At 40.3% G+C, this 27,849-nt stretch overlaps 1 protein-coding gene across 2 annotated transcripts in view; it reads right to left on the reverse strand.

The window, feature by feature from the left end:
• Positions 1–27,849, reverse strand: part of PPEF1 (protein phosphatase with EF-hand domain 1) — a 114,222-nt gene that overhangs the window by 66,421 nt on the left and 19,952 nt on the right. For both annotated transcript variants that reach the window (XM_081043410.1, XM_081043411.1), the window contains 2 exons: positions 23,953–24,039; positions 8,342–8,508 (listed from right to left, as the gene is read on the reverse strand). In XM_081043410.1, the coding sequence (XP_080899536.1) occupies positions 8,342–8,390 (49 nt within the window). In that variant the 5' untranslated portion in view covers positions 8,391–8,508; positions 23,953–24,039. The remainder of the gene's footprint in view (positions 1–8,341; positions 8,509–23,952; positions 24,040–27,849) is intronic.

The following is a 27,849-nucleotide window of genomic DNA, read 5'->3' on the forward strand; positions in this document are numbered from 1 at the left end:
CTAAGGAAGCACCAGGATGAGTGAATATTTAATGTAACTTTAATGGGCCTGACATACAGTCAAGAAGAGAGAGAGAGAGGCACAAGTGTGATAAAACTGATCAAAATGAATTCAAATGAACTGGAAAGAGAATGAACCATCTAGTGGCAAAAGGTTTTAAACAAGGAAGAAAAGCATCTATTAACTCTGCTATTCAAAGCATGATGAGAATAAGATATGGCTGAACTCTAGGACTACAGTTTTCATCACTGTTGTTTCTATTTACAGATGTTATACATCTGCCATCTGCTAGAGTGTGGAGCTATCCAGAGAGTCTTCCAACTTCACTGGAAAAAGAGCTCGAAGCAGGAGATGGTCACAAAGCCTGCTTCTTGGGCAGCAAACAAGGCAAGGACACCATGAGGCTTGCTCATCCACAAACGCTGGCATCCCTCCAGAACAAGAGTACACACAACACAGAATCCTTTTCCCCAGAAAACATTTTTCTTAAACAAGAGGGAAATCAGAGTAAAGCATGAAGCCCAAGAGTCAAAAGAATGGCAGACATTTTAAACAAAACTATACATTTTCCCCAAATGACAAAAGAGATCACAGTTTTATCGTTCTTAGATCTCTGGCCTTGTAGGGCAAGAATATAGAGGTCATTTCTTTGACTTTTTATTACTCGTGCACTTGCCCACCCCCCAACCCATCCACATGGGATAATAGAAAAAGTTCTGAATTTGTAATCTGGAGACTTCCATTTTGGTCCTGACTCAACCAGGGGCTGTGTTACCTCAGGCAAATCACTAACCTCCCGGGTCCTCAATTTCTCATGTGAACAATAAGAACTTGGGATTTGTGATCGCTAGGATCCTTTCCAGTTATAAAATATTCTAATTCATCCCTTTATGTTTTTTCAATCCACAGCTGCAGCCCACCTATTGTTGCACATAGTGAAGCTGAAAATAACCAATCAAGGACAAAACAGAAACACACAAATCAGAAGCTTCTGGACGAAGATGACTAATTCTAAAGGCTATTTAAAAATTTTGAATTATCCTTGTATAAAAATCCAAGTCAAGTCACTAACATCCTTGGCTTTCCCATCAAGGAATTGTAGCCAAAGTTTTCTGGCAATTGGTTTAGGAACATTAAACATTTCACCTATTCTCCTTTAAATTGCCTAAAATATGATTACTGTGTATGATCTGTTAATTGGTTCAAATGAGAGTCAATAGAAGATGGGGAAAGATAAATGGAGAAAAAAGGAAAGAAAAGATGGGGCTGGGCGACGAAGGGTTTCAGGCCCAAAGGTTTCAGTGAAGATCGAGAGACCAGAGAACAGGATAATAATCAAAGATTGCAGAGGTGGAGCTGATCCAGGTGGCCACAGGGGCCAGGAAATGAAGTTGAGGGGTTGCTGGAGTTTAGGAGGTCAAAGAACTGAAATGTCAACATATTTGAGTTAACACGTTGAGTTAACTCATTTTTTGAGATTAGTCAGGTGTATAGTGAAGATACTCAAGATGATGCCAGGAATGACACAAAGAGTCTGCAATGAATTAGGAAGTTAGGGGATGGCAAAAACAAGTAAGGGCTAATAAATGGTACCCCCTAAAACGCATAAACGTAGGCTGCAGCCACTGCAAACTTGACAAACATATCTCGGGTTGTACAGGATTAGGATATTTTTAACTTTTTATTTTGAAACACCTTCAAACATATGGGGAAATGGTAATAATAGTACAATTGTTAATATTTTGCCACATAGCATTCTCTGAGCACACACGTATATCATCCATCATTTCTTCAGTCTCCTTTATTCTAAAACAAGTCCTTAGCCTTTCTTTCTCTTTAATGACACTGAAATTTTTGAAGAGTACTCATACAAATCAATGATTTAAAATATCCCTCAATTTGGATCTGGTCTGTTTCCTCATGATGAGATTCAGGTTATATATTTTGGGTGGAATAAATGAGTCTTTCTCAAGTACATTACATCAGGAGGCACATGATGTTAAGTGGTCTCACTGGTGATGTGAAGTCAGATCACTTGGTTAAGGTGGTGTCCACCTAAAATTCAATACTATAGAGATATTTCCTTTCTCTTTATAATTAGTAAACAATTTGCAGGAACACGCTTTGGGACTGTGTATATACTCTGTTCTCCAAAAATATCCACTGATGATTTTTGCATAAATGGTGACTGCAAAATGGCAAATTTTAACTCATTCCTTCGATATGTATTAGGATTAGGATTTTTCAATGCCCCATTTAAAGTCCTCTTTTATTTAACAAGGCAATGGAACAACACAAAGATTACATAAAGCCATCTTATGGAAGTTTCCATAAGAACTGTAATCTTTGGCTCTACCATAGTTCAGGAAAATATAAAGTTTTTTCTATACAATACCAAAATAGTAGGCTAAATCAGTGAACAATAAATCAATATGTATAAAATACTAAAATAATAAATTAAATCAGTAAAATCAGGAGAACAACAGTTTACAAGTAACTGTGACATCTCTGCCAAAATGATTCCTGTTAATTTCCTAAAAGAATCATTACTCTGAAGATATCAATTTTTTAAAACTATCATATTCGTAAGTGTGTAAGAAATTTAGCTATGTAAAAGTATAACTCTCATTTTTTATTTAATTTTTTTATAACCCATTTAAATTAAAATATTTTCTCATAGGAAATATGTTCTATTATTTCAACAATTCAATAATGACCTTTAATCTTCACTCAGGAAAAAAATTAAATATCTTGACTGCAATTCTGTTTTATGTCTCCTTTGCTATTAATTACTAATCTGACTTATAGTGCCATATTCATTTACCCAAGGTCAAATACAATCAGCATTAAATTTTTGTCTTTTGCAGCTTCTAAAAAGATAATGCAATATAAAGCCATAATCATATAAGAAAAGGGTTCTGATTACGGGAAATAACTGGCAATTGGAGCTGAGATATTGCTCTTTCTTACACTGAGTTGAAATGTGTCTCTTTGTAACAGGATTTTCTAACAATTAACAGGCTCCAACTATAAGGCTGGCTTCTTTGTGAATTGTTTAGTAAGGGCTGAAAGCTAGTAAAAAGCATTTAAATGGAAAGATGGGATACCATATCCTTTCAGTAGTACTTTCTACCTTCTAAAGGCTCATGATTCTAGAGTGTATATCTGAATAGTCCCTGTCAGAGTATCATTATATCTGAAATTTCTAAAGCAGGGGTGGACTAATCACATAGAAAACAAAGAAAAAGATAAAGATGCATTTAATTGGTATAAAAGAATAAAAGGATTGTATGGGTTTTTTTGTTTGCCTATTTCATGCAGGCAATAAATGTAGTACCAATCCTATATAAATCTCAAAGCCAACAAATTATCATAACAAAAGGTGAATAATAAACTAAAAATCATTACTGAGAGGGATCATAATTTCAGATGAAGAACATGGTGTCCTTTTACAAAGAAAAGTGCCTGTTTAAAAATTATTTCCGTAGGATGTCAACAAACCAGGGATTATATGAGGTGTGATAAAAAATTACAATGAATGTTTAAATTTTAAAAAATTATTACAGTAACAGACACATTGCCATTAATCCCCCTCAAGATACTCCCCCTCACTTCAAACACACTTATCCCATCCTTCTTGCCACTTTCCGAAGCAGTTCTGAAAGTCCTCTTTCATTGAGTGTCTTTAGTTGCACTGTCATGGCTACCTTGATGTCCTGAATCGATTCAAAACATTTTCCTTTCATGGTCATTTTTACTTTGGGGAAGAGCCAGAAGTCACACAGTGCCAGATCCAGTGAATAAGATGGATGAGGACACACCGTAATGTTTTCATTCGACAGAAATTACTGTACCAGAAGTGATGTGTGATAAGGTGCACTGTCATGATGGAGGATGAAGTAAAGACACTCACGAAAGAGGACTTCCAGAACTGCTTCAGAAAGTGGCAAGAATGATGGGATAAGAGTGTTTGAAGTGAGGGAGAGTATTTTGAGGGGGATTAATGACAATGTGTCTTTCACTGTAATAAATTTTTTTAATTTAAACATTCACTGTATTTTGTGATCACACCTTATAGTATATGATGTGGGCTGAAAATAAAGATTTGGCAGTTTTGACATACTGAACGCCACAAAACATCATTGTAATTAAAGAAGACCCAAATAAATGGAAAGACATCCCATGTTCATGGATCAGATGATTTAACTGTTAAGATGGCAATCTCCCCAAACTGAGCCACAGATTCAAACGATCCCCACTAGCATTCCATCTGGTTTCTTTTGAGAAATTGAAAAACTGATCCTAGAATTCATATGGAAATGTAAGGGACCCAAAAAGCCAAAACAATCTTAAAAAACATAAACAAAGTTGAAGGACTCACACTACAATTTCAAAACTTCCTATAAAAGCTACAGTAATCAAGACAGTGTGGTACAGGCTTAAAGACAGACATGTAGACCAACAGAATAGAATTGAGAGTCCAGAAATAAACCCTCACATTTGTGGTCAATTGAGTTTTGACAAGAGTGGCAAGACCATTCAATAAGGAAAGAATAGTCTCTTCAAGAGATTGTCCTGGGACAACTGGACACCCACATGCAAAGAATAAATTTTTACCCCTACCTAATACCATATAGGAAAATTAACTCGAAATGGATCAAAATCTAAATGTAAGAGCTAAAAATATAAAACTCTCAGGAGAAAACATAAGCATAAATAATCTTGGATTTGACTATGGATTCTTAGATATGATACCAAAAGCACAAGCAATCAAAGAAAAAATAAATTGGACTTCATCAAAATTAAAAACCTTTGTGCTTAAAGGGACATAAAGAGAGAAGGCAACCTATTGAATGAGAGAAAATATTTGCAAATCATACATTTGATAAGAAACGTAAGTAAACTATATAAAGAATTCTTACAACAAAACAATAGAAAAATAAATAACTCGATTAAAATATGGACAAATGGGGGGTGGCCAGTTAGCTCAGTTGGTTGTTGTGTGGTGCTGATGGCACCGAGGTTGCCGGTTTGATCCTTGTATGGGCCACTGTGAGCTGTGCTCTCCTTTAAATAAATAAATAAATACAAATAAATAAAAATAAAATATGGACAAAGGATCTGAATAGACATTTCTCCAAAGAAGATCTACAAATGGACAATAAACACATGAAAAGATGCACAACATCATTTGTCATTTGTTTGAAATGCAAACAAAAACCCTGATGAAATACCACTTCATGCCCATTAGGACGGGTATAACCAATGGACACACAATACCAAGTGTTGCTGAGGATGTGAAAAAATTGGAAGCGTCGCACATTGCTAATGGAGATGTAGAATGGTGCAGCCACTTCAAAAAAACAGTTTAGAAGTTTCTCAAAATGTTACACATTGAGTTACCATATGACCCACCAATTGTCCTCCTAGGTATATGGCAAAGAGAACTGAAAACGCGTATTCACACAATAACTTGTACATGAATGTTCATAGTAGCATTGTTCGCAATAGGAAAAAAGTAGAAACAACCCAAATGTCCATCATTTGATGAATGGATGAGTACAATGTGGCATATCCATACAATAGAATATTGTTGAGCAATAAAAAGAAATAAAGTTCTGATTCATATTACAACATGGATAAACTTCAAAAACACTATGCTGAGTAAAAGAAGTCAGACACAAGACTCCATATTGTCTGATTACATTTATACGAAATGTCCAGGACAGCCCAAATCTATAGAGACAGAAAGTAGATTATTAAAAAAAAAGAAAGAAAAAGAAAGTAGATTATGGATTGCCTACAGCTGAGGAGGTAGGGGCGGGGGAGGAAGGATGACTGCTAACGGGTTTCTGGTGGGGTGGGGAGATGAAAATGTTCTGAAATTGAATGTGGTGATGCTTGTACAGCTCTGTGAATATACTAAAAACCACTGAATTATACACTTTAAACTTGTGATTGTGTGGTATGTAAATTATATCGCAATAAAGCTATTTTTAAAAAGCAATCCACGAAAATCGTGTGGTATTCCTCAAAAAGATAAACATAGAATTACCATATGACCTTGCAATTCCACTCTAAGTATATATCCAAAAGAATCGAATATAGGGACTCAAAGAAGTACACATACACTCATATTCATAGAGCACTATTCACAGTAGCCAAAAAGGGGGAAACAACCCAAATGTTCACCAACAAACAAATGGATAAACAAAATGTGGTATACATGTACAAAGGAGTATTATTCAGCCTTAAAAAGTAATGAAGTACTGACACATGCTACAACATGGATGAACCTCAAAAACATTGTGTGCTAAGAGAAAGAAGCCAGACACAAAAGGCACATTGCATATTATTCCATTTACATGACATGTTCAGAATAGACAAATTCATAGAGACAGAATACAGATTGGTGTTTGCCGGGGGCTGCGGGGCAGGGAAATAGGGAGAAACTGCTTCATAGATAAGGAATTTTACTTTGAAGTGATGAAAATGTTTTGGAACTAGACAGAAGAGATAGTTACACAACACTGTGAATGTACCAAATGCCACTGAATTATTCTCTAAGAAACGGTTGATTTTATGTTAGTGAATTTCACCTCAATAAATTATTTGAAAAAGCAATCCAAAAATCTAAGGTAATAGCTCCATTTACATGCAACATTTTAAAAGTTGAAAATGTGGGGCAGCCGGATGGCTCAGTTGGTTAGAATGTGAGCTCTGAACAACAGCGTTGCCGGTTCGATTCCCATATGGGCCAATGAGCTGCGCCCTCCACAACTAGATTGAAGACAAGCTGCAGCTGAGCTGCCAATGGGGCGACCTGAAGGCTCAGTTGGTTAGAGTGCGAGCTCTCAACAAGGTTGCCGGTTCAACTCCCGCATGGGATGGTGGGCTGCGCCCCCTGCAACTAAAGATTGAAAATGGCAACTGGACTTGGAGCTGAGCTGCGCCCTCCACAACTAGATTGAAGGACAACGACTTGGAGCTGATAGGCCCTCGAAAAACACACTGTTCCCCAATATTCCCCAATAAAATTTATTTTTTTTTAAAAAGTTGAAAATGTTTCAAAAAGAGAGAATTTACTTTTACAAGTTGGGCTTGGCTTTGTTTTTGTTTTTCTGTTTTTTGTTTTTTGAAATCTAAGAAATTTGGCTAACTTTAAAGGACTCTGGGTAATCCTAAATATACAAAGATACCCTCTTCACTTTTTTTTTTTTAAATATTTCAGGGTTTTTTTGTTGTTGTTGTTTTGTTTTAATTCTATTGGGTAACAGTGTTCTTCACTCTCTTATAATAAATGACTACTATGGAATTAATTCAGTTGGAGATTTTGAAAGATTTAGTTCATGATGTGTTTACCGATTTGAGAGTTAGTGCACCCTCCCGTGTCCCTACTGTCAGAGATTAGCTTGCTAACTCACCAAGCACAAGAACAGCATTTGATTCCCAAAGGAAAACATCCAACACTAATTAGTATGGGACACTCTGCACCCCAAACTCTCCATATTAAGCCTGAGTAAACTTCCAAAACCAACATGTGGAAAAGAAATTATGAAAATTATCTATAACCCAGACAACAAAGGAATGGAGTTTAAGAGCAAATTATTCACATAACTGTCCCAGCTTGTTTGTTTTTTATTCTAATTTGCTTGGGGAGACTATGTTCCTTAAACATTCAAGTGAGTTTCAACTAGATTCTAGTAGTTATGAGAAAGAAATTCAGTTCAAAATAAAGGAAATATTTAAGCTTCTAATTATATGGGGGTAATGGGCGGCATGTCATCTATTTAGAAACAACACGCTTTGGGGGGAGCAGATAATCTAGCATTTCCCAAATTCTACCTAGAATATTCTAAAGCCATGAGGCACGTCTCGTAAAGTTCTGTGTTGAATAGCTATAAGAAATAATCTGATCACTGAGTTATAAAATCTAATAAAAATTCAATGATGCTACTAAATGTTACATAGGTATGAATATAGCTATTTATAAGTCTACTGAATAAACAGATATAAATTTACAAAGGCTTTCTTGTTCCCTGCCACTGAGTTTTAAATCAAGATTTTATATTGGTACATTTCCAACTGAAATCAAATCAAACATAAAATATCTCTTTGATAATACTTTAAGATACATCATAAATTCAAACTTATATCTTCCTAAAGATAGTTTTCGATGTTATCCCAATATTTAGCCTTCAGTTTAAGGGATGATGCCTTGTGCAAAATCACACAGGGCAGCTCCAGAATCAACCATGTGAGTCAATGAGAAAGTGGGAGAGGTATTCTGGCTCATTCTTCCCTTTTCCTTCAGGAAGCCAGGCACATTCCTAGTACTCACCAACATCAGATTCCTTGGTTTTCGTTGAAGATGAATTTGAACAGCCCATGTCTTCTAAATTGCGTGTGTTCACAAAAGCTTCAACTTCTTATTCCAAGACAGTGTTTAGAATGTCTTCCTTTATGCTGTGAGGTGCCACTCCTAGCTGAGCCACTTAGTGAGAGATCCTGATGGGGAAGACACAGGAGGGAAGGAGGAAAGCACCCGTTAACAACAAGTTATCAGAGGACTGCTCGGCAGGATTCATTTTATGCTTCTTCTCAACTGCTGTTCATCATGTGATGTGGAAAGTGATCAGACATAACATAATCCTGCTTTATTTTCCACAGCACAGCAGTAGCAATAGAGCAACTATCGACTGCTTTTCTGCTACACATAAATTATATTTTCCTCATGTCTCGGTCAGATAGAGGAATGTAGAAAATACAGCATTAAAAATGAAAAGGAAAATGGAAATGTAAGAGCGTACAATTTTCTAACTGATGTCATTTAACTGTTTGGGTTTTCAACTCAAAATAATGAAATCTATCTGGGTTTTGAAAAACACAAGTGGAGACTGACTATGAGACAAAAACAACATATTTAGACAACTATGCCAAAATTCAAATTAAAATGAGCCCTTTGACAATATTTCTCAAGATCAGCTGGGGCACTTATTTTTAAGGAGGAAGGCCTAGAGCATCAAAAGGCATCAAAATCTGCGGGAGTGCCCTTTTTAAAAAAGCACTCCAGGTGTTTTTAAGACCCCTCCAAAACTACCCTCTGCTAGCTCACCAAGCCTTTCAATGAGCTAGATTAAATTGCTAAACTGATCTTCCACAATCACACCCAGGGAGTTCTCAACAAAATTTCTTTCCTCATCGCTTTTTTGGGTGATGTTTCTGAAGGGCACCAAAAATTTTGCCTTTGGGGATATTGACTGCTAAGAAATATTGATTACTAAGAAATAAAAGACTCCGAATTTTTTGACCCTCCCCTCTTTCCGGCCTAAGAGATTGAGATAGAAAAAAACCTGCTTCAAGGAAGGAAACCTTAGCATAATAACCTTAGTATTGGGAAGATTCCAAGCAGAAGCCTGTTTACCAGACCCCTCCAGTGCCCCATTGTTTCTAGGTTGCCTAGCAAAAATTTACCTACCTTGTGTTTTCCACTCTTCCTCAACTACCTGTAAATTGCCTACTTCCTTTGAAATCTCAAATCCCCCACCCCCGCCCCTTTCTCCTTTGTCCAAAATGCCATACATACTCAATTTTACCTCACTGTCTTTGGAATTTTCATGCTTATGTGAATTCCCCCACAGGCATGTATTAAAATTTGACTTTTCCTGTTAATCTGTCTTTGTTAATTATTAGCCCAGCTAGAAGGATCTAGAAGGTGGGAGTAAAAGTATTATTTATACCCCCACATTTCCTTTTTTTTGTGATGCTCCAAACCAGCCTGATCTAATATAGTTGCATTTCTTCATAGGAACAAAGTCAGAGAACAACTGCCCCGTGACCCTACCGGGCATGTCTATTTTTCCATTAGCACTACACTAAAAGCTTCAATGGGCAAAATATTTTGAAACTATTTTTAAAACAATAATGACCTTAATAAGCAGATATTCTGATCAGAGAGCTAAGCCTAATTCTTTTGTGTGTTAAATTAATTAACCTCCTAAACTTTGGGTTGTCAATTCGGTAGGCATTTCTTACATACCTTTCTTATCTACATCTTGCATAAAAAATGTTATAAGGTCAGTTTCAAGGGCAAAACAAATCCTTGTGGCGTTTCACTCCAAACCATTCTCCAGGGTTAGCACATATCCATTACATTCACACCCTCTGAGCATATTTGTGCAGGTAGGTGGTAAATTCACCCATCATAAATATCTTATTTATCTATGAGATGTCAGAAATTTTGCTAAATATTTTATTTTTAAAGATTTTATTGGGGAAGGGGAACAGGACTTTATTGGGGAACTGTGTACTTCCAGGACTTTTCCCCAAGTCAAGTTGTTGTCCTTTCAATCTTAGTTGTGGAGGGCGCAGCTCAGCTCCAGGTCCAGTTGCCATTGCTAGTTGCAGGGGGCACAGCCCACCATCCCTTGCGGGACTCGAGGAATTGAACTGGCAACCTTGTGGTTGAGAGCTCACTGGCCCATGTGGGAATCGAACCGGCAGCCTTTGGAGTTAGGAGCATGGAGCTCCAACCGCCTGAGCCACCGGGCCAGCCCGCTAAATATTTTAATGAAATTCAGATATATACTTTGACACTCTGACATTCCAGGCTATCCCAGCAGCAGAAGAAGAAAAAGAAGAAAGGAGGGAAGAGAAGGAGGAAGAGAAGAAGAAAGGAAGGAAATCAGTTTGGCATGCTTTTTAGTAACAGAATTGTACAAGTTTAAAGGTGGGAGAGACCTTTAAAATTACCTAGAATTTATACAAAGTGCAAGGGAGTCAAGCAACTTGCCTAATGTCATGTAGACAAATTGGTTGTCAAACCTTGTTGCATATTAGCATCAACTGGGGAGCTTTTAAAACTCCCAATGCTCAGATAGCAAGCACCTCATTAAATCAGAATCTCTGGGGTCCCCTCCCCAGAGATTCTGATGTAATTGGTATTTGGTGGGGTTGGGCATCAGAATTTTTTAAACTCCTTAGATGATTCTAATATACTGCAAAGTTTGACAATCTCTAACAGAGATGTTTTAGCGAACCCATGATGACGACACCTCGCGAGCATCACATTTCCCTCTAAATGCTTTGATTCCATCTGTTTGGAGCAAAATTTTTCCCCAGGTCATGTCAGGCTTATAAGGCTGTGTGGCTTCTGGCATCTACTCTTTTCTCATCCTTGAAATTGATACAGGTTAGCTAGCATGTCCCTCGGTAGACAGGGAGGTCCCTGGTGGAATAAACAAAAGACAGCCATATCCTAAAACTCCAAATTTTGAAATCACTCCTTCACTCCAGGACATAATGTAACAAGGCCTTGAGGTTAATCATAAAATTCCTTTTGGCCTGACAAACGGAGCAGATCTGATAGATAAGAGAGGGTTACTTTGCTAATTCCTTTAGGATGGGCAAGCAGAACAAACCTGGTAGATGAATTTCATTAGAAGGAGCCAGTTCCCTTCTTCAAACTGCTCCCCTTCCCCAAACAAAGGGAAGGTGTCACGCAGGGGACCCTGCTCGCTGCGCCATTTGTCGTGTGGGGTCTCAGCTCCCACTCCCCTCCCAAGAACGCAGGACACGGTAAGGCCAAAAAGGAACACCCATGGAGCCATAAGTAGGGGAGTCAAACCAATATATTCTCGCTGGCGTCTGGGCTGGAGACACAGGGAGCAGGATCTACATAATCTGCCTAACAGCAGTCCGTGCTTGCCAACCACCATCTTCTTGCTAGCCCCCATTCCCTTCCTTGCTAGCATAGCCACAGCCGTTATATTAGTGGCCAATGGCTTACGGGTTACAGCTGACAGCCAACTAGCCACAGCTGCTGGCATCTGATCACAGTTGATGGCCATTTACTACCCGAGCCAGCACTGTGAGGCCGAGAACCTGGAAACTGTTTTTTGGGGTTTTGTCCCCACAGAAGGTATAAAGGTAGGAGCTTTTGCCTCAGTCACAGGGAGCCCCCATTCGGGACCCCCTCCCGCTCAGGAGCTATGACCCTTTGCTTTCAATAAACTGTCCTCTTTTTAAAACTCTTTGCCTCTTCTGCTCCGTGTTTCCATTCTTCAGTCTCATGAGACACAATCTCGGCACTCACTCACTCACTCACTCACTCCAAAGTTCCCTACATCATTTGGGGACTCACAGAGACATATTCCTCCTTCATTTGGAGGCTCGTCCGGGATTCAAGGAGAGGTAAATATTATCTGTGCTTTTCTACTTGCCTACCTTATGGGCCTTCGTAATTTTTGTCTCTTTCTCCTGTCACACAAACAGTAGGCCTCCTTCAGCCATTTAAATGTGAAAAGCACAGCTGCTAGTCTCAAGACTCACGGGGCAGGTCTTGCAGAAGGGCTCTGGTTGATCCCCTCCGGCACTGAGCTGGAGGAATGTCGGCCAGAGTCCAACTGCCTTCTCTCTTGGGTAGAGTGAAGCCCAAAGACAGCGCACGGTTGAGGAGAATGGGCTTTGGCAGCAATTGCGGATCCTGATCATGGCAACTCTGTGGTGGGTCCCAAAGGTCCCTCTGGTCCCTTCCTAGCCCGAATGCCCATGAGGGTGCCAGCAGGATGACTCCTTTGTCTCTGCTGTGCTTTCATCCTGTCACAGAGGTTTGGCCTAAATACTCATTGGAAGATGGGGAGTCTTGGCCTTCTGAGGGAAGTATTAACTACAATACTATCATACAGCTAGACCTGTTTTGCAGACAGGAGGGCAAATGGTCAGAAGTTCCATATGTTTGGGCTTTTTTCGCCCTGAGCGACAACCCAGATCTGTAAGAAATGTAGAGTTGACCCGGCTCTTTTGGCTGTGATCTCATGCTTCCCTCCGCCTAAGGAGACCCCTTCTAAGGGGACTCCTCCTAGGTAGACTCCTTCTAAGGAGACTCTCCCTAAGGAGACCCTCTTAAAGAGACTCCTCCAGAGGAACCTCCAGCAGGATCCTCCTTTCCTGAGGAGGACCCTTCAACAGACACCCATCTCCTAATCCACCTATAAACAGAAATGCCTGAGGCTGAGGCAACTGAAGGAAAAAAGTGGCACTTTTAAACACCAAGCAGCTGGGGCCGGCCCGGTGGCTCAGGCGGTTGGAGCTCCGTGCTCCTAACTCCGAAGGCTGCCGGTTCGATTCCCACATAGGCCAGTGGGCTCTCAACCACAAGGGTGCCAGTTCAATTCTTGGAGTCCCACAAGGGATGGTGGGCTGCGCCCCCTGCAACTAACAACGGCAACTGGACCTGGACCTGAGCTGTACCCTCCACAACTAAGATTGAAAAGACAACAACTTGACTTGGAAAAAAGTCCTGGAAGTACACACTGTTCCCCAATAAAGTCCTGTTCCCCTTCCCCAGTAAAAAACAAAACAAAAAACAACAACAAACCAAGCAGCTAATTCTTATGCCAGTCCCCTTACTCCGTTGCTCTAAGCCCTGCAGGGACCATCCACAGTGGGATTCATTATAAGGGAAATCACCTTTAGATTGGAGTCCCAGAGTACTAAAGTCATGTTATCTCTGTTACAGAATTTGTCATTAGGTAGGTCAAAGTTCATCTATTTCTAGCTTCTTGTCACAAGAATGTTAAGAGAGAAATTAAGGTCTGTTAATAAATATATCTTATATTTTATTACAAAAGCCTATGCTTTTAAAGGTTGCCAAATATATTCCTGGATTTGCCAGTGGAAGTCTCATTGCTTGCTTTTAGTTGTCAGTAAAAATTAAGGTTCTGAAGGTTATGGATTCTAACATGGAAGAAAATGGTGTGTGTTTTCAAGGATGGTATAAGGTATGGAAATACGTTTTTGAAGATACTGAAAGAAAACAGTTTGTCCTAAAGATGCTTATTTCTGAATGAGTGAAAAGAGACAAACTAAGAGGGACTGGGAAAGTTATAGAAGGTTTGTGAGAAGTTTTGAGACTTTTATATATGGTTAAGCTAAATACAATTAACGAAATAAATTTAAATCTCAAAAGTAAGCTGGTACAAAATAAAAGTTAAGTTTTCTCTCTCTACTAAGATAAAGTTTGTTAGACTATTGGTCTGCTACTGGCATTATGAAAAAGTTTTCTACCTAAAAAAAACAAAGATTATATACGTCACCAAAATAATGTTCTATGTTTCATATTTTCGCAATCAGGTCCTTGGTTACTCAAAAATTAAATCTAAAAACTAAGTTTTACTAATAGTTAAGTAAACTTTTACACTGTAGAACTAACTGCTAGAGTTCATGTACTTTCCTTGGTATCAGCATTAGGCCCACATAAGGAAGCTTAGCCTATATTTTCCCCTAACGGCAGGGAACTCTAATGGTTCTGACCCACTGTTTCATCCCTGATTAAGAGGCTCAGAGCCTAGAGAAGGCCAGGCATTTGTTTAAATGTCTTTAACAACCAGTACAGAAAAGCGAGGAATAAAGAAACAGTGAGACCAGAGCATAAGACCAGAGACAGGCCAGACTTTTGGCCACAATTATAGACAACCCAGGACTAAAGCCACCTCAAGACACCCCAAAAGCCCCAGAGAGAAAGTGCTGGATAAAAGAGCTTGCTTTGGATGTGGAAGCCCAGACCACTGGAATGAGTGTCCTAGTCCTCCAAAACAGCCGTGCCCCCTCTACAGACTAAAGGGGGCACTACAGGGGAGAGTACCCCTTGTTCTGAAGGGAGCAAGGACCAACTCCCTCCCCTAAAATGGCTGTCATCACTGTTGGGCCTTAAGTTCCTGGTGGCTCCCAAGCTATTCTCATCACAGGGGGTAAAACTGCGGGTGACCCTGACGTGGCAGGTAAGCCTATTAATTTCCTAATTGATATTGAAGCCATTTATTCTGGCTCAACTACTTACTCTGGACCTTTTTCCTCTGAAAACTGCTTGGTTGTAAAGATAAAGACAGCCCCCAGATTTGGGCTCGTTTTACTCAGCCTGTTTCTTATCATTGATCTATACCTTAAAGAAAATGTAAAATAAACAAATTAAACTTAAAAAGGACTCTAGAACTATTTAAGTAAGGAACTAGACCTCCTGGCACGCGGCTGGTCAGCTTGCTTCCGGGCCATAGCTACAGCTGCCCTCCTAGTTCCCAAAGCCACCAAGCTCACAGTGGGACAAGACTTAACCGTTTTTTGTTTTCTCCCCACACCACATTCAAGGGCTTTTAGATGCTAATAAGAGTCACAGGCTTACTGATAGCCGCCTCCTACAGCATCAGGCCCTCTTGTTAAAAGGTCCTGTAATCCAAATACGGACTTGCTCCATCCTTAATCCTGCCATGTTCCTGCCAGAGACAGAAAAGAATTAACTGCCAATAAGTTTTAATACAAACATATGCTGCCAGAATATATTTACAAGAAACACCCCTAGACAACCTAGATTGGACGCTCCTCACTGATGAGAGCTCTTTTATAAAAAATAACATACAGAAGGTTAGATATACTGTAGTTACTCTACATAATATCTTTAAAAAATACAAACCTTCCCTCTGTAGTCAGCACACAACTAGCTGAGCTAATGGCTGTCACCCAAATACTAGAAAGTTTCACTGGCTACTCCAACCAGTGCTTTAATCTACCTTACTGGCTATCAATGCCATGAGACAAGAGTTAGGACAGGTCAGAGAAACAGTTTTCAAACAGAGCTGCCATAGATTATCTACTTCTCAAACACAATCAAGGATATAAAAAGTTTAAAGCGTTATGCTGTTCCAATCTCTCTGATAATTCAGCGAATTAAACATAAAGTTCAACAAATTCATAATATAGTTTCCAATATTAAATTAAAAGCAAGATTCTTAAAAAAAAAAAAAAAGATTCTTACCGGCTTAGATTTTTTCTTCCTTACTTCCTAGCTTCCCAGTTTAACAGGACTTAAGGAAACTTTTCTCATTTTTCTTTGATCCATTATTACAGGTATTACCTCATGCTGTTGCCTACAAGGCGGCTCAGCTTGCAGACTACCCACTGGTTGGCTACGATGGCCTACAAGACAACAACATCCTCATCTGGACTTGTTCATCTACCGGGGACCCTTAGATAGACCTCTGGACAACTCCTAGCTGCCAGTCTCTCCCTACTACGCCCCTCCTCAGCCTGAAGTAGCCAGAGCAGTCGTCGCCCCTACTCCCTAACAGCAGTTAGGGTTACGTCTTCAGGGGGATTAATATAGAATAGTTAGCAGGTCCCTAGGTAGACAGGGAGGTCCCTGGTGAAATAAACAAAAGACAGCCATATCCTAAAACTCCAAATTTTGAAATCACTCCTTCGCTCCAGGACATAATGTAACAAGGCCTTGAGGTTAATCATAAAATTCCTTTTGGCCTGACAAAGGGAACAGATCTGATAGATAAGAGTGGGTTACTTTGCTAATTCCTTCAGGATGGGCAAACAGAACAAACCTGGTAGATGAATTTCATTAAAGGTGCCAGTTCCCTTCTTCAAACAGCTCCCCTTCCCCAAACAGGCAAGGGAAGGTATAAAGGTAGGAGCTTTTGCCTCAGTCACAGGGCACCCCCATTCGAGACCCCTCTCGCTCGGGAGCTGTGACCCTTTGCTTCCAATAAACTGTCCTCTTTTTAAAACTCTTTGCCTCTCCTGGGTCCATGTTTCCATTCTTCGGTCTCACAAGACACAATGCCAGCACTCACTCACTCCAAAGTCCCCTACATCATTTGGGACCCACAGAGACATATTCCTCCTTCAAAATTGGGGCACCATTTATATATTGCCTGCACTCTCTCCATACTCAGAAATTTCTCCAAGGGTATCAACAGTGCCTATGAGAACACCTCAGCTGGGGTTTCATCAGCCTCTGAAGTACTTCATCTGGATCTGCTGGCCTTCTCCCAGTGCCTAGATTCCTGGTCTCCAACATGAGTCTCTCAAGACTTAAACCAGAGGAGATTATTAAAACATGCAGACTCCCAGGCTCTACTGCCAGTATTGGATGGGGGAGGGTTAAAATGCACCCTTCAGGGGACTTTGAGAAACACTGCTCTCTATATCTTCCTTGGGCCTCACTTCCATATTTATACTTTTTTTCCTACCCCTTTGTATAAATACGTAAGAGTTGGGCATTAAGTAGGCAACAAACTGGTTCAACGATAGTGTAAGGGAGAAATTCAGGAATCAATACATAATTAGACTTAGTGTGCGGTTTGACTCATCGCATAGCCCCCTACCTAGCCATTTGTAGTCAGACCTAGCTAGTTTGCAGTTAGACCTGCCCTGATATTCAGCTGTTTCCTCTTTGTTTCTCCCCTCACTGATTAACGAAAGAACTCTGTTTTGTTCCCTTTCTCAAGGCTACCCATACCTCGTTAATCCATTTAATCAACAGAATCCTAACCTGAAAAGGGCAATTTCTTAATCCTCAGGCGCCCGGACACGGAATCCGATTTGAAAGCCCCGCGGCCGTGGTGGCCAGTCCCAGCCCGGAGTCCAGGAGTCCAGAGATAACATTATGTTAAACCAGACCAGACCCCAGGAAGGATGTCCGCCCTGGGACCTGCCTGACCGACTCCCCCTTTCCTTTGTTCTTCTTGTGTCCCTATAAGACCTTCTGCCCCGTCTAGGAACGGGAAGGTGGCCTTTGGGCAGGAGTCGCCATCCTCCCAGAAGCCGGCATTCAGAAACCTGCTTTTCTTCCCACCAACCTGTCTCTCGATTTTTAACTTTTGCCAAGAGGCAGGACCTTAGCACCGTATCAATAGGAAGTGATATATATCAATCTCAATTTTTTCCCCAGAAAAATCCATAAATAAAGCAATATCTTTCCAAAGGCATTTGGTTCTCAACTACCTCTCAGTTAATTCATTACACAACAAACAAAAGTCCATGTATAAGATTCAGTAGGAAGCAAAAAGCAGCAGACGACAGTATATGTGTGCTACACTGTAAGCTCCCTGAAGATCTTTCTTTCTAAACACTCCTTGAATCTCTGGCACCTACGCAGTGCCTTTCACATAGCAGGTGTTTGATAAATGCTAAATGAATGAATAAAGGGATGGATGTTTCTAAACCAGAGTCCTTTAAAAATTAATAACTAAAAATCATTATTAGTCTATCATTTTGTGCACAGATGCAGGCTATTTCATTACAAACCTCTTATTAAACCAGAAAATGAGTAGCACTTATACATCCATTTTTAAAGAAAAATTTTAAATCATGCTGGGAAGAAATGAGAATTGTTCTAGTGTTCTTTGGTTTTTAGAAAAAATAATTTGCTATTAGAATTTTTACATTGTTAAATAATAAGAATTAAGCAAGTTATTTCTAAACTGTTTTTCTCCCTCAAGTAACACGTTTTTAAAAAAGGAAAAAGAAGAGTGTCAACATATTTTAATTCATGCCAAAACAAAAGCTAGTTAAGGTCAGGTGCTGCTTAACTACTCCCACACACTGCCCAACCTAGACTGTAATCACCCACTTAAAGGCAGACGGGGAGCAAGTTTTTAAACAGTTATGTGCCTTTGAGGATATCTTTGGCTGGCTGCAAAACTGATAAACATGATTTGGGGATTTTCCATCATTTGGGAAAACCTAAGTTTCTTCCATTTCCTGCCCTCTGTCAGCATTAGAAAAGCATTTAGTGTGCTAAAGAAGTCTCTGAAGAAATGGTTCCCTGGGGCCTGAAGGGAGCGGTCAGGCTCACGAGGTGGGGAGCTTCTGCAGCATTCACAAACACCCAAGAATGCCACTGTCAGTGCCATGAACCACTGAAAAGGTGGTTCTTGCCCAGAGCTGCTGCCCCTACCAACATATACATATGTATATATTGAGGATGGTTTCAAAGCATAAACATAAAATAGTGACTCAGGCCTGGCACTCATAATTTCATAATTTGTAAAAGGAAAGGTTTCTAAGGCTTCTGCTAAAAGGTTGTCAGTGTGTGTGTGTGTGTGTGTGTGTGTGTGTGTGTGTGTGTGTGTGTGGTGAGGTGGGGAGAACTGGAGGGTGGAACTGTTTGATGTTGTTCTTTACATCCTAACCACTCATTTCCCAAGGTGCAAATACAAGCAAAGAACAAAAGATAGTCCTTGGAGCCAAGCTAACCTCGGCGACCAAACACCCTCCAAGTGCAGCCCAGTCCAGTCTCCCCAAGTTGTTCTTATTCAGTCTATATTTTATTTCAAAGTGCATCTCTACTGAACTCCCACACCTTGGCTCAGCCACCTTGACCTTGATTCTACCTCTGGCATTCTAGATGTGAATTGGGTGGTTTCCCATGCTAGAAACTCAGCTTTTCCTAGAGAAAAACTCAGCTTTTGTGAGACATTCTTACTCTAGCTCTGGCCCTAAGGAACCCAAATCTAGCACCCACAGTCAATCAACTACCACCACTGCCCCCAAAGTAGGAATTAGGTAGGAAGGTCTGATTCTGCACCCTTGGACTGCGTAGACATGAGCAAGGAGGACAGATCCTCTTCAGGCTCACACTGCTGCATTACCTTTGGTATTCATCAAAACAGGGATTCCATAGCCTGATATCTGTGGCCCAAATATAACTAAGGGGCATAGAGTGGGGTAGAGGAGTCCCGGGCAGACCATACTAGAGAGGCTCTCTCCTCCACCACCATTCCAGTAAAACACTGTAGCATTTGCTTATGTCTGGGGTCCTAAATGAACAAGGGGAGATCTGTAACACTGAGCTGGTGATTCTTTCTGGATCTCATTAGATGAAAAGATAGGAAAAGGGAGGAAACTGACCACCAGAAGGTGTTTGAGGGTATCTGTTGTTGTATCAGACAGGATTGTAATCAGGAGGCAGCACGGCCTGGTGCCAGGTTTTCCAAAGTGTGTTTATGGAAGAGTAGTTGTATGTGGTTTATAATTCTCGGAATAAGGCAAGAAAGGTCCTACCATCAAATAAGTTTAGGAGAAGTAGGATTACACAAGATTCTTTACTGCAGGACTCCTCTGAGCCTGCAATAATACACTGTGAATGTCTATGAAAGAGCTACAGTGTCCACTGTTTCTCAAACAGCTTAGCAGGGGACCCTTTTGAGGGAAAGCATCTCAAAAACATCTATTGTCTTAACTGCCTAACGCTGGCCCAGTGGAGTCTGGGGTTCAGAAGTCAGACAAACCAGTTGAAATGCTTCTCAGCTAGTTACTAATTCCTCTGTACCTCAGTTTTCTCATAAGGAATTATGGGTAATAACATATATCTTACAGACTTGTACTGAGGAATAATGAGGAGCTCAAGCGGTGGAAAAAGCCACCTTGAACAAAGAGTAATTCTTCTTAGCTGATGAGGTAGGAGGGGCTGTGCATGGATGGGTATCCCCTGTGGCAGAAGTATTGAAACGAAACTTGTGTTTACTCAAATTTTCCTTCCCAATGCACTGTCTGGGACCTTCCAGAGACTACATCCTTTGGGTGTCTACAGGTTGTGGGATAATTGTAGATCCACAAGAAATGGGCTCTTTCCCCTGAGAGCACTAAGATCTGAAAGAATACTAACATGTTTCCCCGAAAATAAGACTTAACCAGACCATCAGCTCAAATGCATCTTTAGGAGCAAAAATTAATATAAGACCCGGTCTTATTTTAATATAAGACCCGGTCTTATAATATAATATAATATAATATAATATAATATAATATAATATAATACTGGGTATAATATAATATCATACCGGGTATAATATAATATAATGTAATATAATATAAGACCAGATCTTGTATAACATGATATAATATATAATATAATGTAATACAATACAATATAATATAATAAATACCGGGTATAATATAATATAGTATAATGTAATACAATATAATACCGGGTCTTATATAATATATATAATATATATAACATAATATAATACCAGGTCTTTAATATAATATAATATAATATAATACCAGGTCTTACATTAATTTTTGCTCCAATAGACACATTAGAGCTGATGGTACGGCTAGGTCTTATTTTTGGGGAAACACGGTATACCAGTAATAATAATAGCAAAAATCACCATTACTTACGTTTTAAGGGACTACTATTTACCCAGCACAGTGCATGCTTTCTATTTGTATTATTCCACTTAATCTTCACAGCAGCCTTCAAAGTGGTATCATCACTCCCATATTACAGATCAAGAAACTGAGACTCAGAAATAAAATACCGTACTCCGTGGCACAGCTGATTAGTGGCAGAACCAAAGACCCACTCTGTTTAATCATTAAAGAACAAAATGGTCTGTCTGTTAAAAGGTTAGGTTGGTTTCAGGATCCAATCTGGTCAATGTGTGTAAGCATTAAATCAATAAAGAGAATTCCTGAACATTGCAGGGAATTGTTTCCCTTTCTTAGATAGATGGAAACCCTGTGATCCTCTGCGATAGATGACAAGAGGCCAAGGGAGCTAATGGAAGATTTCTGAACATGAAGTTGTACAGCAAGGTTTGGGGAACACCCCATAAAGGGCCTAGAAGAGTTTCTCAAAGTATCTCTTCCCTCATTTTGTAGTTCTCACCAAAGTGACTACAGAGTTTTTCCAAATATCACATTCATCTTAAACAGACCACAACCCTTCAGGTTGCAAAGTCATCTGTACACCTTTTTAAGATGATGGTAAGTGATCTGCAATCAGCATCTTTCAGAAAAATCATTCCGAGAAATTGCAAAGCAATAAAACAAACTCCAGAGTACATGTTCCCTGTTCTGTTGCTACACAATATATGTTTTATAATGTAGACTTCTGCTTCCCCAAAATACCTAAGAACAAATAAACATATTACCTGTTTCTTTTGCTCAGCCAGTGCAGAGACTTTCCTCACCCCAGATGTTTTAAGAGAAATGAAAACGAGAAAAAACCTTCTCTATGAGGAATGCAAAGGTCTGAAAGAGGTAGAATTCCAGCTCTCTCTGGAGCACCCCCCTCCATACACACACTCCACACATCTTGCATCTGTGCAGCTCCCTGCAGGGCGAGCTTCAGCTTAAATAAATCAAGAAATAAACACAGACCTGCGCACGCAAAGAAATAATTTGAACAGGCCACGGCTGCTTTGCCTTTCAGCCTGGAAGGCAAGCCCAGAGCCACAGATCTGGGAGAGGCTGAGCTGGGGGGGGGGGCGGGGGGGGGGGGAAGCGCTGCAGCTGTCGGCCCCAACCCTGTCCTGTTCCGGGCTAAGAGATAAAGGATAAATGGATGTGCTCAAGTAATGGGCTGCGGTCACATGACTGCTTCCAAGGGGACCAGCCTCTGTACAGGCTGGACCAGGCCGCTGTTTGCAGAAATAATCTGTATCAGTACAAAGTATAACAGAATTTTGGTAAAGATGTGCAGAAAAGCATTCAATGGCTGACTCTTTAGGTCAACCAAGGATGATTTTTAGGAAACATTATAGTAACCTGGGTACAATTAAGAGAAGGAAGTAGAACACTAAACATTCCTCCCTAGGACTTGAAAAGGCTTGGGTTTAAGGGAGCAGCCACTGGATGCTGGGCTACAAATTTATTTATGTGACATTTTTATTCCTCTAGCTACTCAATTAGTTGCTTGATGGAGAACCCATCTGTGAAAGGGAGACTCACCTACTTCCATCAGCAGGAAGGAAAAGGAAAGTTGACCTGCAATTTTGCTGAGTTTGAGAAGGAAGAAGAGGAAGACACTAGAAAAATCGAAGTGCTGATATCAGTACTGGCTGCCACCAGCCACAGTTCTGCTGTCTTATGAGACAATCCAGGGATGATCTTGTTCCCAGAGTCTCACACTGACTGCTGCTGCACTGACAGCAATTTTCCACCCAAACTCTTCCTAGCTGCTTATACAACATATGGCCTTAGGCAACGAGAGCTAGAATTTCAAGGACTCCAGCCATCATCATTTCATAACCCCACCCAAACTGCTCTTTAGCCAATTCCTTTCTGCAATTGAGTGCCACAGGAGATCCAGTAAAGTGGTTACCTAGCTTCCTATTTAATCTAATGGAGTCACTTTAAAAATAACTGGAAAGGCAGCTCTGGGCTTCTCTACTCCTATTAGCATATTAAATATTATCAGAGGTCCTCATTATGAGACAATGCAACCGTACAGGTTTCCATGGCAGGAAATCCAAGACTAGGACCTGACAAGGCTGACACACACGTTGTAAATGATGACATAATTACCCAGGCTCCCGAAAAACAGTGGACAATGTCACAATATGGCTGCATTTCCAGCCAAATGCCTATTCAATCTACAATGATTAGATGATGGCTATGTCTAGATACAGTCGTTCAAATGTCACCTCCTGTGTGTGACGCCTTTCCTGAATCACCAAAGGGGAGTTAGTCACTCTGTGTTCTGGCACTCAAAGCCATGTGTGTGTGTCCAATTACAGAACTTCCCAAAGTGCACTATAATTTGTCCTTTCACATGTGCAATCCTGAAGGGAAAGGATCCATTTCATTCTTCTCGGCATTCCCAGCACCAAATGCATAAGAGGTACTCACCAAATATTTGAGAGGAGAGAATGAACTCATGATGTAGGTAGTTATTTTAATGGCCAGATTCTGGATCATGAATTGGATTGCCTGTGCCCTTTATGTGATTTGTCTAAAATTTAGAATCTGCTTAAAATGAAGAACACCGTAGTTTTCCATTGTACAAACAATGCTAACAATGAGTAACAATGAGCATTGTAACAAACAATGCTCCTTTGAGTACCACAGAGTCCTATAGCCTCCAATTGTTAAATGAATCAGCATTGATGTATGTGAATAAATCACAATAATAATAGTAACATTTACTGAGCACTTACTTGTTCTAGGCAGTTGTTAATTTTACACGTGTTAATCTTATTTAGTCCACACACCATGCTATGAGGTATATACCATTATTATCCCCATTTAAGCATTAGGAACTATATAGCCCAAGGTCAAACAGTAAATGAGGGGAAGAGCTGGGATTTGAACCCAGGCACGTTGACTTTAGACCCCCTACTTATAACCATTACACAATACTGCCTCAGTCAGCACCTCTTCTGTTTGCAAAATGAAGGTTCCAGCCTCCACTCAGATGTTCTCTGGCTTTCTTCCAGCTGAGCAAGAATGTGTTCTCTTAACCTGAAAAAACGGAAAAAATGGGCAAAGTAATGTTAACATTTCCAAATTCACTCATTAACAGAATTATACCCGTAGCAGTCAAGGTTGGTCAATTTATCTCTCAATGGACACATCACCATATGAAAATAGCCAATATTAAAGATGAAAGCTCAATTTCCCCCATTCCCCAGAAAAAGCCATAGCAAACCAAATCATCCTTAACTAAGATACCTCGTGCTTTTCTATTCAATTCAACATATTTTTATTGAGCACCCCCTATGTGGTAGGCACTGTGCTATCAGAAATTATAATAAAAAGAAAAATTAAAATCTGTCCCCCCTATTGGAATGTAAGCTCCAGGTACCTAAAACAGTGCCAGGCACATAATAGGTATTTATTACATGAATAAATGAAAGCATGAAAATCTCTAACAGGACAGAAAGTGGGCACGGAAGAAAAGCCCCATCCCAGAAAGGGGGATGAGGGAAGGCCTTCTAGAAGTGATGCCCAGGCTGAGACCTGATGATTGAGCAGCCAGAGTTAGGAGTTAGCCAGAAGAAACAAGGTGAAGGAGACAAGAGGGTGTTCTTGTAGACAGGCATATTTCCCGGTACTTAACAAGAACGTGAAATTGGAGAAGTGAAGTAAAAATCAGAATGAATTGTGGTCCTAATTATAATGCTGCAATTAGACTTTCGAGTGGGTAGAGAAAAGTTCCCGTCTGCTCTGATTGAAAAACGGTGGCTTCTTCACCTCTGCAGACTAGACTTACTCTTTCTTAGCTGGCTTGGCTGTTTCTCCTTCCTTTCTCAGTTCCCCACTCCCCTACTGGGTTTGCCTTCACCTTCCAAATAAACTTCTTGCTCTCATATGCTTGTCTAAGGGTCTGCTTCTGAGGGAACCCAAACCAGGACCTCGGTTAGTCTACCGTAGTAGCAAACAGTGGAAAGATAGAGGGGACAGAGAAAGCTGGTTACCTCACCAAGGAGAGATTGGCATTGCAGGCAAACCTGTCCTATATCACAAACTTCCTGGAGCTGGCCACAGTTCCATTTTCTACCAAGGAAAAGTAATTCTAGTTGGCAGCTCCTGTTATTGATTATGACACATGCTGGGAAATATACTGGAATCTAGGCAAAGCAGTTGGGGTTGGGAGTAGACTGAGAAAATGACGATGTATGTAGCTCTGTTTGGTAGTGAGTACTAAAGGTGTCTGTCCCCTCTTGGTCCCTGATACCTCAATGCCCAATAGCACCAGAGGGGGGTAGCTTGGACGGGGCTGGCCGCTCAGCTAGCCTTCTGGTGCTGGGGCCAGTGGTAAGCAAGACACAACACTAAGTAACACAAGGACTTTGAAAAGTAAAGAGCAGAAGGGGATTGAGAAAATCAGAGTTTAAAATACCACCCAAACTGGTGGTGAGTTGACTATTTTTTTCCCCTCCAGTTTCCCCAGACTGGATTTGAGGAAGCAGAAATGCAAATTAAAATCACACTGAGGTAACACTGCACATCTATTAGAATGGTTTAAAAAAATAAAATAAATAAAAATAAATAAAACAAACAAAAAAACTCACTAATAATACCCAGTGCTGGCTATGATGTACAGCAACCAGAAGGCTCATACTTTGCTGGTGGGTGCCACCGCCATTCTGAAAAATAGTTTGGTAGTTTCTTATAAAGTTAATGATACACTTACCCTATGACACAGCGATCTTACTCCTGGGTATTTACTCTAAAAAAAGGAAAACTTATAGTCACATAAAAATCTATATCTACAGGTTCATATGGTCAAATACTGGAAACAGCCACATGTCCTTCAATAAGTGAATGCATGCACAAACTGTGGGACATTCATGCGAATAGAATACTGCTTAGCAATAAAAAGGAACAAACTATTGATACAGACAACTTGGATGAATCTCAAAGGCATTATGAGTGATAGAAGGCTGGCATAAAAGGTTGCATACATTTATATGAGATTTTCAAAAAGGCAAAACTGTAGGGGAGGAAAACTGATCAGTGGGTGCCAGGATTGATGGGTTGGGAAGGGTGTGACTACAAAAGGAGAGCAGAGGGAGTTTGGGGAGGTAATATTCTGTATCCTAATTATGGCGGAGGTTACACTCATCTACCCATGTGTCCAAATTCCCAGAACTGTACAAGTCAATTTTACCATATATTAATTTAAACATAATTGTTTTTTAAAAAGCTTCACAGAGCTGGCTCTGGTTTAGCGCCTCTGGGCTGACTTTGACTGCCGAGGGCCTTCCTAAATCACAGCCAGAAGCAATGTCTGCTGCTGTAAACGACAAGCACTAAGGAAAACACTTGTCCTTCCCTCTGACTTGACTTTCAGCTCTCTATCCATGGGCAAAACTCAAAGAACAGAGCTTCCAGTCAGAAAATACACCCCATCCATTCTTTACTTAAGAGATACTTATTGAGCATGCTCCGGCTAGGAGGCAGGGATGCAAAGATGAATGAACTTGATTCATTTCCCTATCCGGTGCACAGTGTAATGCGGGACGTGGGCCTGTCCACAAATAATTTCAGAGCAAGAGGTGTAGGTCCAGAGATGCCATGTACTAATGGAGTCCAGAAGTGTATGAGCTCAGCCAGGGCAAGTCAGGAAACGTTTAATAGAGGATAAAAGGTGGGGAAAGGCATTCCAGAGAACACGGGAGCATGTTATATTTGAGTAATGTTTCCTGAGACTGGGGGATAAAGGGTTTATAGAGAGGAGGGTGGGGACAGGAACCTGGGGAGGTAGATTGGTGCCAAATGTGATCTTTCTTGTAAATCATATCAAAGAATTCAGACTTTAACCCATCAGTAGGGGATTGCAATTTCAAATGCTTACATGGTTCAGGGCAAATGATAAAAATGAATAACTCTGCCTGGGTGGAAATGGTGGGACATTTTAGAGAGTTTCTGTCTAAATGAGGCAGCTACTACTTACTGGTAGCTCCCTCTTAGGTTGCCATCCAGAAATCCGGGCCCAGTGTTGCCCAATGTAATTTTTCAAGAGAAGATTAACATACTTTTCCGTAAGATCTTCCTTTTTAAATGTGAGTATGAGTATATTTTTGCAAATTTAAGATGCTGTCAATCACAAGGTGCATTATTTTATGTACAAATAAGAAAAAAGCCACCCATCAAACTATGACATTCCATCAACTTTAAGACACATTCCAATTTCAGAGTTGCTAAAATGTGAAAAAATGTGCATCTTAGAATCAATGATATACAGTAATTCTCATTTTCTCAAAACACTGTATAGACTCCATGGATTCAGTATGAGGATGTCAGATTGCAAACGCCATTTGGGTGAAGGGGAGCCTGAGAGTAATCTGATTCGATTCAAGCTTTAGGAAGAACATGCTGAGGGTCAGATGGTGAACTGGGAAAAAGCCAGCCATAGGAAGACCAATGACAAAGTTCCTGCCACAATGCAGGAGATAGATATATAAGGGCAGAATTAAAGACCTGACAGAGGGGATGCAGAGGAGGGGCCGAATGTGAAAACCTTTTAGGTAATAAACCCCACAGGTCAAGCTGGATACGGGGAGCAAGAGAGATGGCGGCATCAAGAATGATTCCAAGGTTTCTAGTTTGGAATAATAGACGGATTCATCGCTTATTTAACACTACTTACTGGGTGTCTACCACCCCTTACTGGGTTCTAGGGGTATAATAGTGGACATGGTCCCTGCCCTCTTGTAATTTACAGTCTGGTAGGTGATGCCATTAATTGCAGAAGAGTATTAATTAGGTACAGGGGTAGGACACCAAGGGGGGAAAAGTGTGTTTATGGTGCAGAAAAATAACGAG

The sequence above is a fragment of the Rhinolophus hipposideros genome (assembly GCF_964194185.1).
Source record: "Rhinolophus hipposideros genome assembly, chromosome: X".
Classification (NCBI taxonomy): Eukaryota; Metazoa; Chordata; class Mammalia; order Chiroptera; family Rhinolophidae; genus Rhinolophus; species Rhinolophus hipposideros.